Source organism: Ornithodoros turicata, chromosome 8 (genome assembly GCF_037126465.1).
Source record: "Ornithodoros turicata isolate Travis chromosome 8, ASM3712646v1, whole genome shotgun sequence".
Classification (NCBI taxonomy): Eukaryota; Metazoa; Arthropoda; class Arachnida; order Ixodida; family Argasidae; genus Ornithodoros; species Ornithodoros turicata.
The window spans coordinates 25,509,888-25,525,466 of record NC_088208.1 but is presented as its reverse complement, the minus strand read 5'-3'; the positions used below and the strand labels follow the sequence as shown (position 1 = coordinate 25,525,466).

Below are 15,579 nucleotides of genomic sequence, written 5' to 3'. Positions count from 1 at the left end.
TTAGAATCACAGATCTGTTTGGTCCGAGTTAAAAGAAGAAGAGGTTGGTCCTCGGGTTAACTGACTGATTGATTGATTGATTTGTAAAAGAAAAAAATGGATATGTTAGTCTCGAGCCACTCGGGACTGGCTCGGGATAACTGTTCGCGCTTTATTAGCACAGTTCTTTTCAAAGGTATAGTTCTGGCTCAGTTTTTTTGTTGTACCGCAGAATAGTTTCAGGTTTCATCGAATCTTCGCACTAATTTCACAAACTCTTCTGTGAGTATTTCTATTTCGTTAACAAAGTGGAGCACACGCCTCCGCTAAACTTTCCGTTTTCGGTAGCAGAAGGTTGCACATTAAATATCATGCGTTACACAACACCAATGAGCGTACCTGCTATGTAGCGTGCGCGACAAGTATTTCACGTTGCATGTGTTCACGACAACCTCATGACACGACATGACATTCATGACATGAATGAACCACGTTGACATCACTCACTGAGGCGAATGGGAGTGCCAATCAGGTCGTCTCCCACGTTATGCCGCTTCGCGCGTTGCTGAGTTTTGATTGCACGTTGAATGCGCAGCGGCAAGGTACCGATCGGCGCAATTAGATTGCACGTCGTTCCTTGTGTAGACGGCATGATGAATTATCATCATACTGCTCAGTGCGACCAAAAACGCGGCCGGAAAAACAACCAGGGCTTAACATATCTCTGGCGTCGCTCATTTCTTTCTTCTTCCTTTTTCTTCTCCTTTTATTTTTTTAATTTTGTCTACAGAAATATCGCTGGCCACAGGGTAAAAATCTACCATTCGGTAGCTTGAGCAATCCGGACACCGTACTGGGCACGCCAGAATGACTACTCATACGAACATCATTTATAGACGTTTTCACATATCCTCACGTTGTAAAGACAGCAGGACACCGCAAACTGAACTTAAGATTTTCAAAGAAATAGTCTTATTTATGTTAGTAGAGTCTGGAGCCTGCAGCGGAGCATGTATATACCACATAGGGTTCGGGAAACTGAATTTTCCATTTTCCCTAGCACAGGATTGGAGAACTGTGTCTTGTTTTTTTTTTCTTGTTTTTTTTTTCAACTGTCATGAAGTATGTAGCCATTTAACTAAAGGAGTGTGGGAAAATTTTAACGTTGCAAACTTCCTTGCTCCTTTAGCATGCTCTATGGTTATGAGGATTTATTCCTTGTTCCACCAATAACTGCAACGTTGCTGACCAAGTGATATACCTCTGTTACGCTAGAGGAAACCGTAAATTGTGTCGCTACGATCTGGCGCAACTAATAAAGTCGACCAGGTATTACGATCAGGGGAGTTTATCCGACATGTACCATTATTTTCTCCCTCGGTGTAATAAAGGCTGCGTAATGTTATGTTATAAACGATCGCCACAACCATGCACCTCCTACTCAACAAGTAATTTATAACCCTGACGCACGCAAATGCTAGGCCTCCTTTGAAGTAGAGGTCATTTACAACTACGAACGACTCCTTGTTGAAAGGAGTTTGTGCCGCGGACGGTGTTTCTTTAAGCGCACGCCGCCAGAAATGTGGCGCTAGCTGTTCGGACAATAAATGATGGAGCGATATGTCGTGTCTTGCTCGGACCATGGACTCCGGTACCGAAATCACCTCGTCATCAACGGAAAGGTCGACTTAGGTTTTTGTGAGCCCAAGAACACCGTCGAGAAGAAAGGACCGAAATCCTTCCTGCTGGACGATAACAAAACCTGGAACGCAAGTAGGTTTTCCAAAGTACATAAACACGTGGCACCAAAGGTATTACAATATGTAAAGAACGAGTGCCATCGTCATCAACAAAATGTTCTGGAACGGGATGTGATCCGAGTAATACACGACACAATTACAACGTATTTTCCAGCATTAAATTTTAAATGTTAATCTTTGACATACAAAATAGTTTACAAAGAGAGCAGAATTAACCAATCACAGTTTATTTCACATCCTGATTTGTAAACAAAGAAAAAAAAAGCATAATTACACGTAGATTAGATTAGAATTAGAGAAGAAAACTGTGGAGACCATTACACCTGAACTAGAACGCGCAGTACACAACCCAGCAGGCAATGACGAACCGAGCAGAAGCAGCGAACCTATATAGGTAAAGACGAAATGCCCACCTGTTGGTTGAAGTCCAGGTTGGATGGAAGACCGATTCCATCGATGAATAGGGCGTCTTTGAGGAGAAACGCCAGAGCACGCAGAATGAAAGACATGAAGAGATGCATGTGAAGGCTGTTGCGAGGACAGCGAAGCCTCCTGTGCGAGAACAACACACACATCCACGTTATTCTCTCCACGCACTGCAGAGGCGCATGTGAAAGGCGCGCATCTGCAGAAACAGGGAGACGATTCCCATTGATCTATGCGTAGAATGCATGGTTCTACGTGGTTTGACATCCGAAAAAAATAATCAACCAATCGTAAATCGCCATACAAGGTCTTCTCTGTGGTACACAATAAGGCATTTGGGATTTTTGAGCACTTTGGAAATTTGGACATTTGAAAAAGTAATTAGCATAAGAATCAGTCAAATGCGCAGTTGCACGTGAAATAAAGACAGTATCCTTGCGAAGACCTTATAACCAGTTATAGGCGATGCACATTGACTGATTCACGTTGATTGATTGACGGATTCTCGCGTGGCGGCAACTGGATCAGTGCGCATCGTCGTCACACACACACACACACACACATACATTGGATGGTAATGGGCTGGGCATCGTCGTCACTTCCACTACTACACTCTTAAAAATGAACTTCACCACATAGCACGCTCCTAGCCAACCATAATCCCGAATGACAACGTTCTTGCTCTAGATTTGTTGAAAACGGGAGGCGGAGCCTATTTTGTGTAACAAATCAGGGGCGAGAACGTTGTCATTCGGGATGATGGTTGGCTAGGAGTGTGCTATGTGGTGAAGTTCATTTCTAAGAGTGTGCACTACAGTGCATATAGCGCACTTGGGGTTTTGGGGCGTTCGGGAAATTTTGTGCGTAAGGCGTTTGAAAAATGGTAGCCGATATGCTGCTTGTCGTTGACATTTGAGAAACCACTAAGTGTTGCAATGTACTACGAGCTCGTGATAAGCGAGAATGCTCTATATGAGAACTCCAAACCGGCGTACAACAACAACAACAACATATAAATCGTGGCGTTTACAAGCAGCTGCCGGTTCCTGCCAAAAGCGGGCATTTACCACACCTGTTTTGGGTACGTTGATAAAGAAGCTGAAGCCCAGAAACGCTTTTTTTTTTGTGACAATACGTAACTGTAACAAAAAAGCTGTTCCCTTTACAGCCTCGTCTGCTTTCTCCAGGAATCTTGCCTCGCCCAAAGACTATGAGTACTGCTCGGACTTCTAACCAATAGAAGAGTTCATAAAATCCCAGAGTGCTTAGCGCCGCTTAGAACTGTGGGGGTTTACTAATACGAAAGAGACGAGTGGACTCCAAACTCTTCCGATTTCTCCCCTACCTGTCCATTGTCCGCGACGTGTCAAGGTCAGCGAAAGCGAAATGTGAAGGACTATTCTTCGTTTCCCCGCTCAGCGAGAGGCCCAGGATGCAAGGCATGCGCAAAGAGCACTGGGATTTTCTGAACTCGTCCATTCTGGCAGTGACTGTCCTAGCTCTTAACTTTCAGCCGTCATCATTCCTTCATTTGTTATCACATCAGCTCATCTCATCCTGGCTACAGTCGTGACGCTGCCCACATAAGTGAGGCCAACAACGGCAAACCAGTTTTCATCACCACCACCACCACCACCACCTTTACGGCCTTAAGTTTGCTGTCTGGCTAGCGTATTAAACGAAAAAGACGCACTTACTTGATGGAAGCAAGAACAAAGAACGCAGCTACGAGGGCAATGAAGGAGACCGAGTAGCCCACTTTGGAGATCAATTTGATGCTGGCAAGATGAGGCTGCAACGAGAAATTGGGGGGGGGGGGGAGAGATTAAAGTTAAAATACACTGAGAGGTTTGCTAGCGGTTTCGAGGACCTGCTCCTTCGCATTCATTTGCTGTAGCCGCGGGCAGGACACAGTGAAACACATGCGTCACTTGAACACTGGAGATGTCACAGAAGAGAAGGGAACAAAATGGAAACACAGTAAGAAACTTCCACACCCAAGAGGCATCTTCCTAGCTGCCCGGTAAGAATGGAGCCAAGGAGCCTCTATTGGAGCCAAGTATTGGAACATAGAGAGCGTCATACGCGCAACACTATTCTGAGCGGCCTCCCTGCTTATGCAGGATGGATCGTACCGTATGTACAAACGATGGTCGCGAAAGACACAGGAACGCAAATAGAACACTCAAAAACAATGCCACTGAAGCTTCCTAGGTTTAATATGTACTTAATAAACACAACTTTCCCCGCGTTGAACCACGTTTTATCGAGTACAGAATGAAATGGTGAACCCATACAACTACACATGGATATGAAAGAGAGAGATATCGGGATAGAAGATACGAATGCGAGTGTTGAATAACGGGAGACAGCGTCTTTCTCCCATCTGCACTTCTGCTCTTCTTGTCTGCTTAAACCCTTTCGGTTCAAAAGAGAAACGAAACACAAAATCGTAATCGTAAGTCGGCCCCAACGGCCTCTTATTTGCTTTGTTTTACTCAACGCTAGCCGTTGAACAAATCGGGTTGATGGGTTGAGTTGACTTGATAAGAAAAGAAAAAAAAAATGGAGAAGTAGAAATAGGCACTCAATACAGCATCAGGTTATTGTTGTTGTTTGTAAGTGTTTCAGGTATCAGGCCTCATCTTCGCTTCTACACTGACGGCAAAGTGGCGTTCCCTTTACATACCCTGGTTCCTTACAGTTATATTTGTTTATCTGTACCTGCTAATATTGAAATTTTACAATTTTTTAATATTTATTGCTGGTTTGAGCCATGTATACTGTTCGCCTTGGGTTTTGATTTCTATCTTTCCCAGCCGTCTTGTAGTTGGCTCACCCTATTTCATCCGAGATCGCACGGTGTCGGCGCGCTGCGGAAAAACCATGAACTACAGTAGCGTGGATAGCTTCCTCCGTCTGCTTTTACACGTTTATTCGGTATTCCATCGCGGCACAAGTGATGTTGACGAAGATAATGCAAATAATAATAATAATAATAATAATAATTATTATTATTATTATTATTATTGATAAGGTGCCCATAAACTACCCGAAGGCATGGAAAATGGTGCAACAACCATGAATAAATTCGAAAACACACAGAAGCTACACATCAACGCAGTGGACAAAACAGTGAAAGTTAAAGCCAGCCGTAGGAAAAACGAAACAACTAAAGGGAAGACCACGTAAACTATACGTTAAGAATTGACTTGATGGCATTAGTAACATTAGAAAAATCAGCGAATATATGATCTTCCGGTGAATACTAAACACAAGGAACTACCGAAAAGAACCATCAACTCCGAACATCGGCCGGCGTGTTATCCACAAGGTGACAGTGTCGCCCCCTATGTAAGTCGATCTCGCAGCGAATATCTGCTCTGGATGTATATCGTGTATCGTGTATGGAACTCGTGTATCTGTGCACACGCCGTAGTGTCTTTTCTTTGCGCAGTTCGCATGACGGAGTACATCTTTGTTTTCCCCCTTAACTATCATCGCATTTCCATTATAACAGTGGAGCAACATTACATTTGCACGCCAAGACAGCCGGAGTGAGATGTACTGCTTGGGTGCTTGTCCTGCATACACTAAGTGCTAAGTGAGTGCAGTCAAAGCACGCTTCACAGGAGACTATCACAGACGGATGGACATTGCGCTTTGGACCGACTTCAGTCTCTCTGTAGAACGTACTCTGCATGAAGTCTGCAAAACATAGAGGAAAATGCTAAACTGGCGAACGTCGTTGTGAACGAGATCACCTAGTCATCGAACGCCCAAGGAATGGTAAAAATAGCAATGAGCACGGCGTTGTATTGGCTGTCCCATCGTGCTATTCATAAATCATGTTTCGCCAAACTCAATAGACAATTTCAATAAATTGGCTGCAGCACTGTGAAATATGTATTCACATGAATTATGTATCAGGATGTTTTTGTGGACCAAAGGATCTTTTAGATTTACTCTAACAGCATTTACTAACTGCTGAGTGTCTGCTGCGACATCACAAAATTTTTGGACATCTGTATCGGCGAATTTTGTTCGCACCGGGTTGGGGAGCATACAAGCCTAGTTTGAAATGCAACGGCAAAAGACAAGAATACGCAGAATACAACCGGCTAAAGAAGATAGGGTGAAAACAAGCCGCTCATAGCCCAAAAATCAAGTTCTGCCAAGGATGTATGGGTGACAGCTGTCGTGATGCATTGCAATGCTGTTCTATCTGTTACGTCACGTGCACTGTCCCTGACCAGCGTTTGTTGTAACACGATTTCCGTGTAACAAATGTAACGAAACATTAAGATAGAGCAACTAAAGTATGTGTTCTCGTCCTAGAGCTCACTCACTGCATTCGCACCGAAGAAGGGTCAGCTAACGAAACAATTCTATTTGTATGTTAGATAGGATAAAACCCTCAGTGCAGAGAAAGACCAGTACGGAACACAAAAAGAGACGAGTACACGGCGCTGAACTGCCAACCAAAGAAGTTTATTCCCTTTTTTTTTTTTTTTCTTAATGCATAAGATTCAAACCGATGTTACTAGGGGTTGCCAAACCAACCACGGTAGGAAATTTGTAGAGTGCCATATTGGTGTAGTTTACTGTATACCACTAAAGTGTGGTAAGGTATATGTCGTGCAATCATCAAGGTGCGTTAACACTCCTTTAAAAGAACATTCAGCTAATACCCCTAATAGATATGGTACGTTGGGGGACCACTTATTGCCATGTGTAGGACGTCAGGCAGAATTTAAAAAAAAATTGTTCAGGTGTAAAAAACAAGGTAGCCTGCTCTTTCCAGAGGCGTATTCGATCAAAAAAGGAGGTTGTAACTGCATCAGTAACCCCTCTATTTATCTTTCCCCAAAAATATCAGCATTCATGTCGGCCATATAATGATTACGGTTGGGTGTGCAGGAGATAGTGGTTGTGAACAGGAGGTCCAGTACCAAAGGGAATAAAGAGGGAGGGGAGGGTTCCTACGTATTTAAGGCCTCGTTTCGACAGATAAAGATTCTTTGGTTGGCAGTTTTCTAAATTGTTTTTTTCCGGCGCTTCGGTTCTGTTAGTTTGATCTTTTTGCTTCCTTTTCTAGTTCTATTGGATTTAAATAATTCCGGTCAACTCCCGTAGCTGTTTAGTGGGTTTTAATGGACCCTACGAGTTATTTGTGCGTGTTTTTTTGTCTAGACTGGATCTTAACGTTTCATTTCAGATTCCGTTAGTTTAATCCTTTGTGAGCTCCGTGCATAATGGCAGTAGATTCCATGCGTGTGTGTGTGTGTTTGTCTGTGTCTTTTGATTCGGTTTTGTTTGGTTTCCTTTCTCTTTTTATTTTACTTTGATATATTACGCTTGACTTCCTTGACTTATTACTTATTATTACTTATTGACTTACGTTCCACACAATTTTTGTACTTTTGGACTCTCTGTTGCTATCTTCAATTTTCTTTCACCTTTCGTTTCAATTTAATGAATTTAATAGATTATTCCGGATATTAATGTATTACCATTTGATACTCATGGCTCCTTCTGTTCGACGTTAAATTCGTTCATTCTATGTCGTGCTAGTAGAGATAGAGCATGCACGGATAGCGATAACAGAGCATTCGATAAAGGCAATAAAAAAAAATGCAAGTATATTTACATCTACACAATGCTTACATGCCATAAAATACAAATGACTGTACTGAGCACGACGAGCGAACGGTGTGTACCCGCGATCGTTTATGTCGGAGTGCTGACGCTGACTCTGACAACAGTGCAATGGGTGCGCGCTGCATTCTCGACCCGGGCTTACTCGCATGAATAAGTCCCCGAAGTTTCCTTGCACCGGAAAGCCAATTACTTCCGGAGAGGCTATAATTAAATACATAACACGGAGAATCTCGAACAGAGCCGGCATTCCAGGTCTTAGACGCACATTGTCTTTCTTCCGCTGCTCGCGAAGTTCTTAGTCTAGCTCCTTCACAGTCTGATCCCGTAGTAATGACTGTAAACGACGCTCGCCCGGCTTCTCTGCATTAATTCATGAGCATCGTTGAAAATAGTCTCGGGAGAATGCATGACCAGGGAGAAGGTCGCGGGAAAATCCGAGGAAGGAAGCGGATTACAGGCAATGTTTCTCTTCTGCGTACATAATAGGATGGGATGTCAAAAATTTAAACGCTGTTGAGGCCGATACTTCCGCTGAGGTGACTTCCTTTGTTGTGTGGGCGTTTATTCGACCGGCGTCGTCATTCTATAAGTTTGCTTCGCCTCGCGCTCGTAAGCGTTAGGTGAAGCGCGCTTTACAGGAGTGACATGAAACATTAGTTTTGCTTCACCTTGTTACTTGACCGCGCGGGGTGAAGCGTACAACACACACAAACAGCAAGTCCGCTTCACCTACCGCTTGTGAGTGGCAGATGAAGCGCCTCTTACAGGAAGGATATAAAACACTAGATTGGCTGTCAGTTGCAAGCACTGGGGAAGATAGCACACAAACAGGAAGGCGTTCAATTGCTCCTCTCTTATTTTTTCCTTACAAACAAACACGCAAACAAACAAACAGAAAGCCGGCTTCACCTGACGTTAGAAAGGGTTGAGTGAAGCCGACTTGCCGATATCATGACCAAAAGTCTCAAACAAGAAGTCGGCTTCACCTAAAGCTTGAATGCGGTAGGTGAAGCGGTTGATCAGCATATTTTATCTGCGCAGATGTAAGTCACGAAAAAGAGGGAGAAGTTGTTTGTTTTACGAGTCTTCATGCCTGATAGAAGAAAGCATGCTGATGGGCCTACAGCTTTTATGATATAAAGGAAGCCGTCACCCCTCTATACGCCCTCGGAGGGCTCGTGAATCGGGACGAATTCATAAAGGCCAACACCCGCACGTTTCCACTTTCCGATTTATTTCATAAATTTCGGCTTTTTTCGCCCCTTTTCCTGAACAGTCGCACACACGCGCTGTTTGCCTACAAGCGCCTGTGTCCCCCAACGCGCGTCGTCTAATTTCTCACACGACGGTCGCTTTTCGAAACGGATGAATGCGCGAAAATTCTAGGGAAACTTCGGAAAGACGCTCTGTTCTGTTCGGGCACGCTTTTAGCTCAAGTCACGCAGACGCAAGGCAAAACAAAGAAGAAGGAATCGTAGACTAAACAGAAGGCCTTAGCGTTGGTTGTGGACTGATTGCACTGATGATCTTCCGGATGCATGCAAAGTTTAGAGCAGCGTCAGTCAAAGGGAACGTAAGGATTTCGAGAGACGTGATGCAGAACGGTTGTACGGAAGTTTCTCGTATGGAACGAGGAGTATGCATTACAGCCGGCGATTTGCTTTATCGTTTTGTTCGGGTAATGCGCGCCGTATTAGGAAGGTAGGGTTGTGTTGATTGTAAGCTTAACGTATTATATATCGTTACAGTATGACCTTAGGTGTCAGGGTGAAGCAAGAGCTGCTACTTTTTCTCTCTCACGTTTACCAGCGAGCTGGAGAAGGTCGGAGCCACAAAAATGGCCTCCAAATCAGCCGTGTTTGCGGGGGGCGTGATTGTTGCCTCATTTTAAGAACCAGTACAGGTAAACATAAACCAGCCACAGGTAAATATAAAGCCACTTCTTACGCATCATTTTTACATCGTTTTCGGCATATTTGTTACGAAATCGTCTATGCTACGAGATCGGATCAATAATATTACCGTTACAGATTGCTACAGCAGCACGGAATCTTGGCGCAATATTGGTCCAATATTTTGCCAAGATGTTGTGCTGCTTGGGGGAACACACAGGCACACACAAAAAAAAACACACGAAAAAACATTGCTTTTCTTCCTAGAATTAAGCACTCACTCACACGCCCTCCCTCCTTATTTTGTAACACCAAAAATCGAACGAATCACTCAGCTGAACCTCAGCTCACCCCATCCCCATGAGCTTCTACTACCCCCGTCTCCCTTATACTGGTCAGTTAAGTGACCATTGCACTGCTGCACAGTCGAAGTAAAACACTAAGCGCTGTTCCTCCTCAAGTAGCACAACCTACACGAAGTGCATGGGAGAGGCTAGCGAGGGTTTCCCCTTCGATAACGCGTCGCCGGTTCAGTACAAAAAAGAAAATCTACAGATCACACGTCGAACTTCCGGTACACTGTACCGCTAGGGTGGCCGTCTGTACTTTGCCCGGAAGCGAGCAAAGCCGCCATGATCGATTTCATGAGTGTGTGTGTGTGTGTATGTGCCGTTCCGGATCAGACTGCTGGCCCGGAAAAGTCCGATAATCTCCGATATATAAATGAACAAGTGTATGTCATATAGACGAGGGAGACGAGGAGAATATATTGCAAACGACGACCTACATAGCATCTTCTCCGGTCAGCCTTGACCCGACTGGACAGCGGAATCTTTTTTCACATGACGAATCTTCTAGATCCCTGGTCTGAGATTAGACGTTTCCATGTAAGTAGATCAAGTGTGCGATTTTTTTACAGACGGCTGGTGGATTTACTGCGAACATGAACGTAACTTCTGGGGGGGGGGGGGTATGTTTATTATTTAAAAAAAAGGATGGAAATGTTAGCCTTCGCTACAGCGGCTTGCTATTCCCAGCAAAAGCGTATGCGAAGAGGGGAGTCAAGTCCTGCAGATCACATGAACTGAATACAGAAACCGACACTGAAGATTTTTGTTTAAGTTTAATTTATACAAGCTTTCGCGTGGAGGTATTTTATTCCCAGCAAAGAAAGAAAAAGAAAGAAAAAGAAAGAAAGAAAGAAAGAAAGAAAGAAAAGAATGAGACAAACAAACAAAAAAGGAGAACAACCACAACACCAACAGCTGATGGGGTCTTTCTGTAACAATCGCTTTTTTTCTCCTTCTTTCTTCAATTTTCTGTATTCTTCCAATTACGAGAAGTGAGTAGCCGTCTTTCTTTCTTTTTTTTTTTTTCATAAATCCGAAACAACCGACGGCCTGTAAGTTTGAAAAAAATGAAATCCGAGCTCCATATACACCTGATATCGAAAAAACTATCGAGCACATTCGCATGGGATGTTCTTGCGTAACGTGAGAACGCTGCACGACTGCAGTATGCTGGAAAGGTTCTCAAATATCCCAGATGAAGAAAGGGAAAGGGGCAGAATAATGAGTAGCGTCCCTTTTTGCGGCTTTCCCTCTCGGTTCTTCGTACACGATTAATATTGCGCGCTGTTTGGCTTGTTTGAAGCGGGTCGCGTAAGAATTTTGTGCATTCTCTTTGTGTTACATTGTGTTGAAATTGCATTGACATTGTACTAAAGTGCACTTTGGCACATTAAATATCCTGCACAGAATAATGGGAAGAATAATTACCAACGACAGATCAAGATCGGTCTGTGCCAGTCGATCGTGTCTGCCGAGAAATGTACAGCTCCCGTCAACCTTAATAATAACACTGAAAAAAAAAAAAAAAACATGGTATCGTGTTTGAGCGCGATTACAGCAACACTTAGGGGCATGAGGAAATCTTAATTGAACAAAAATTTTTTTGTTAGTTTAACGCAAGGATTTTATTCACTTAACATTCCCCCAGTGCCCCCAGGGTGACTGTTATCGCGCTCAGATATGAGACCGAATTTTTTTCCAGTGTTACTATAAAGGTTGACGGGAGCTGTACAACGTGCTCTCCAGTATTCCTTGAAGGTGCGCTAAAGAACAAAAAAAATTCTCTTCACGAAACGGAAGATGCCGTTACGTTGACAGCAATACAAAAGGAACGGAATTCGTTTGTCGTTCGTGACTTCAACGCCGCAATTTGCACCTTCCCTCTCCTCCTACTCAAGAGGCGCGACAATGCTGGGCGGCTCCCCATTGGTCACAAAAAATGATTCCCTGCGGTGATTGGACCGCCGTGTAGCGCCTCTTGAGGAGGAGAGACCAGGGAGAGCGTGACATGCGGTTTCCTTCGCGTTTAAGTGCCCAGCGACGCAGCAGGTGAATCCGTTCTTTTTCCATTGCTGTCAAGCCCTGATGGGATGTTCTATTTGGTTCTTGTCATCTTCTTCATTTGATGTGTTTTTAAAAACTCTTTTTTTTTTGCTCTGTGATATTTTACGTATTCATATTCTATAAACTTGTTTAATAAATTTCTCATACTTGTGCACGGTTTGGACATGTTCTTGGTACAACCTTTTTTTAAGATTATCTGAAAGCGCACGAGAGAGGCACAGTACGAGCCCCTGGAGAGTCACAGTATCTGTTATAATTCGCTTCATGTGTGCTCCAAAGCATCATCTTTACTGCTCCAAACCTGATCCAAAATCAAACTTTTTCTGCTCCAAACCTGCACCAAAATCAAACTAAATAGGTAAACCACTATTGTGTCCAGAAGGAACGATGCCCCAGAAACATGAAACAAAAAAAAAAAAAAAACGAACCATGAGATGACCAGTGGGCTGGAGAAATCAAATATTATCTGGTACATCCGAATTGATAAAACGTGTATGTTTTCTCGCCACCTACTACTAATAGAAAAAAACTACCGCCTACCGCTTTGACTGTTCTAAATTACATGCTTGAAAACGCGCCTTCAAATCGAAAACTTGCAATCCTATAGTCCTGAGTCTAGCGTCCTTGTAGATAGGATCACCTGGCGCTGAACTAATTTGGCTCCGTGGCGTGCAGGCGCCAAACGACCATGTTGCATAAAGACGGGAGTTACATAAAGAATGGTGGAAAGCGTTACGTAAAAACGTACCGCATTCACAATGACTAGAGACGGACAAAAGAGAAGCATTATCAATCAGCGCAGAAAATGTGACGCTTCGTGATGATTGAGCGGCGGCGAACACAACACAATACATCACATTTTATCACACCACAATATATCACACATTGGCTTTGCATCTGTGTAAGAGTTAAGATAATCTTATCGTTTTCCATTCGCAACACATTTGATGCCCCTATCATACGGACAGTCTTCCATAACCATTAAAACCAATGTCCATTGATCATGCGTGTAGCTCCACCAATCGTGTAAGATGTAAACTTCTCAAAGAGCATTGGATTCAATGCTCTCTGTGACAGGTTTGCGCATTACGCTCAAGATGGCGCCACGCGCATGTTAAGTGGCGATTCGTTTCAATGATTATTGAAGAATGAAACCTCAATTTACGCTCTCCTCTTCCCCCTTTTTCTCAAGAAGGCCGATAATGCGGAGCGGGCTCTCATTGGTCTCCTCGCACGACTCATCCAATCATCGCGGGAGGTCGCATGAGATGACCAACCCGATGCTTCTCCGCATTGTCGCGCTTCTTCAGAAGAAGAGGGAGAGCAAAAACGTGGACTGCGTTCTTTTTTTTTTTTTCTGTCGGTCATAAATCGTGAATGACGTAACCGATGAATCCCGTTTCTCTTGTGTTAGTGTCTAGGTATCGACGACTTCCAAAGCCACTTCAAGAAAGACGTACTTCAAATATGGAGATATCTTCATTATACAGGTCTGAGTCTTGCGGCGCACACAGGGTGTAGTTAGTCCAAGCGGTGCCGACCTCTGGGTTCGTGTACCACGTACCGTTGTCTGTACAGAATTTGCTTGCGTTCTCTGTAAGTAGATATCAGGACAGTGGGTTAACCAATTGTCATGGGCAGCTTCCAAGAACGAGCAACTGCAAAGTAAAGTCAGGGATATAACATATTCTCACTAGAAGTCACATGCTGACGTCATTGCCAAGTGCTGCTATAAGAGTTGATAATGGATGAAATATCCTCAAGGCTCTACCAATGACAAGTTATGAAACATCTTACTTTGCCGCTTTTACGTAATTCCCATTGAACGCGGCGAACACTACGACCTGCATTTCATTGTTAGTAAGCATATCAATATAAATACGAACAGTGTGTTTTCATCTCTTTGCTCAATATGAAAATACAACTGTATTACAATTGCTATTGCTGTTAGTGTTCTCAACCTCATTGATAAATTACCTTTCTCAATTTTTTTCTCTTTCATTTATTAACCTGATTACATACAGGGTGTTCACCCTAACTATGGTCACATCATTTATAAAATATGGAAAGGCTCTTTTTGAATTACAGTAAATTTCTATATATCCTAGATCGGGTGAAACGCCTTGGACCCCAGTGACAACCTCCTAGCAACCTTTAACCTCAATAGTTTGACTAATGTACTTTATAATGGTTAAAAATTAAAGTTCGGCGCAATGACAACATCAGTCGTGGGTCGTTTCTTGGCTCTATACTGGATCCATCCTTTTCAGAAAATGAAAAATGCATCAGCGCAACGAAAGAAAATGATCTTGTCATTCTCCCGAACTTACGTTCCAGGGTTAAAAAGCTAGACAGTGAAAATAAACGAGGACAACGCTCCAAAAATGTTGCTACTGCGGCCATAAGGTGACTTGACCTAAAATGTATCGCCATTTATGGATAATTAGACACACACAAAAAAGCATTGCCCTGTTTTATAACCTCCTGTCTATAGTTTGTGGGGATACCCTGTATACTGCGTTCATCGGATATATGACACAATAACTGGGCGCGCGAAAGAAGACGGATGTGCGTATTAACGCGTATACAAGACCCTTCTTAGGGGCGAAGTGAGAACCGAGGCATATCTCATCCATTAACACCGTTTAACACGACAGGGCGAGGGTTAAACCGGCCACGCGAAACTGATAAGACGTCCACGGCCAAGTAATTGGACGACAAAAGAGTAATGGAGGCGAAAGGATTGAATAATGAGACTCTTTCGGGGAACATCCAGCTCCATGGGTAATTGTAGAACCGCAAAAAGAAGATAGCGGCTCGCGAGTGCGTCTCAAGAGACGTTTCGAGGACCCTTCGCGGTTTCCCAGAATACGAAAAAAAAAAAAAAAAAGATTACGAGTTGGTTGGATAACGGAACGTTAATTTACCTATGCTCTGCCACCTCGCAACAGAGTTACTTGTTAATTCTCAGCGGCAGCGTAAACATGCGTTAATCTTTTCTGGGGTCTGCATGCCACCAGATTGATCTACCGCAAAGAAATGTGTGTCGTTCGAAATCATGGACAACAATTTGTACTGCTTCGATAGCTGACGTATTATGCTAGATGCTAGACGTAACTACGCTAAGCAGCTCAGATTTTGTCGCCAGGAGCAATGGATGCTGACAGGGTACAAAGTGTTTCTCAGCATCCAGCCAGACAGCCAGTTTCTGATAGGTGTTTCGTGAAGATGGGGACAGGATTCGCTCCGACCACGTACGTTGTAACGTGGTCTTTAACCGGATGCTTTCCAAGGAATCCTATTATCCTTCTCTTACGCATATTCTTTTCGCACTTTTAATCTTTTTTTAGGTACTCAAGTCTCCCTTCAAATATGTGTACATTATCTTTTATTTTAGCCGTCTGACATAAAAACTCGCGTTCGTATTTTCCCGCTTGACGTCCGTGC

At 43.5% G+C, this 15,579-nt stretch overlaps 1 protein-coding gene and 1 long non-coding RNA gene across 11 annotated transcripts in view; one reads left to right on the top strand and one right to left on the bottom strand.

Moving 5' to 3' along the window:
• LOC135366769 (secretin receptor-like) overlaps positions 1 to 15,579 on the bottom strand; it is a 192,875-nt gene that overhangs the window by 26,080 nt on the left and 151,216 nt on the right. For all 10 annotated transcript variants that reach the window (XM_064599664.1, XM_064599668.1, XM_064599663.1 and 7 more), the window contains 3 exons: positions 13,593 to 13,726; positions 3,863 to 3,957; positions 2,153 to 2,291 (listed from right to left, as the gene is read on the bottom strand). In XM_064599664.1, coding sequence (XP_064455734.1) covers positions 2,153 to 2,291; positions 3,863 to 3,957; positions 13,593 to 13,726 — 368 coding nt within the window. The remainder of the gene's footprint in view (positions 1 to 2,152; positions 2,292 to 3,862; positions 3,958 to 13,592; positions 13,727 to 15,579) is intronic.
• The window catches only part of LOC135366770 (uncharacterized), a 66,182-nt gene continuing 61,183 nt past the window's right edge, over positions 10,581 to 15,579 (top strand). The window contains exon 1 of the long non-coding RNA XR_010414283.1: positions 10,581 to 10,605. This is a non-coding gene — a long non-coding RNA (uncharacterized LOC135366770). The remainder of the gene's footprint in view (positions 10,606 to 15,579) is intronic.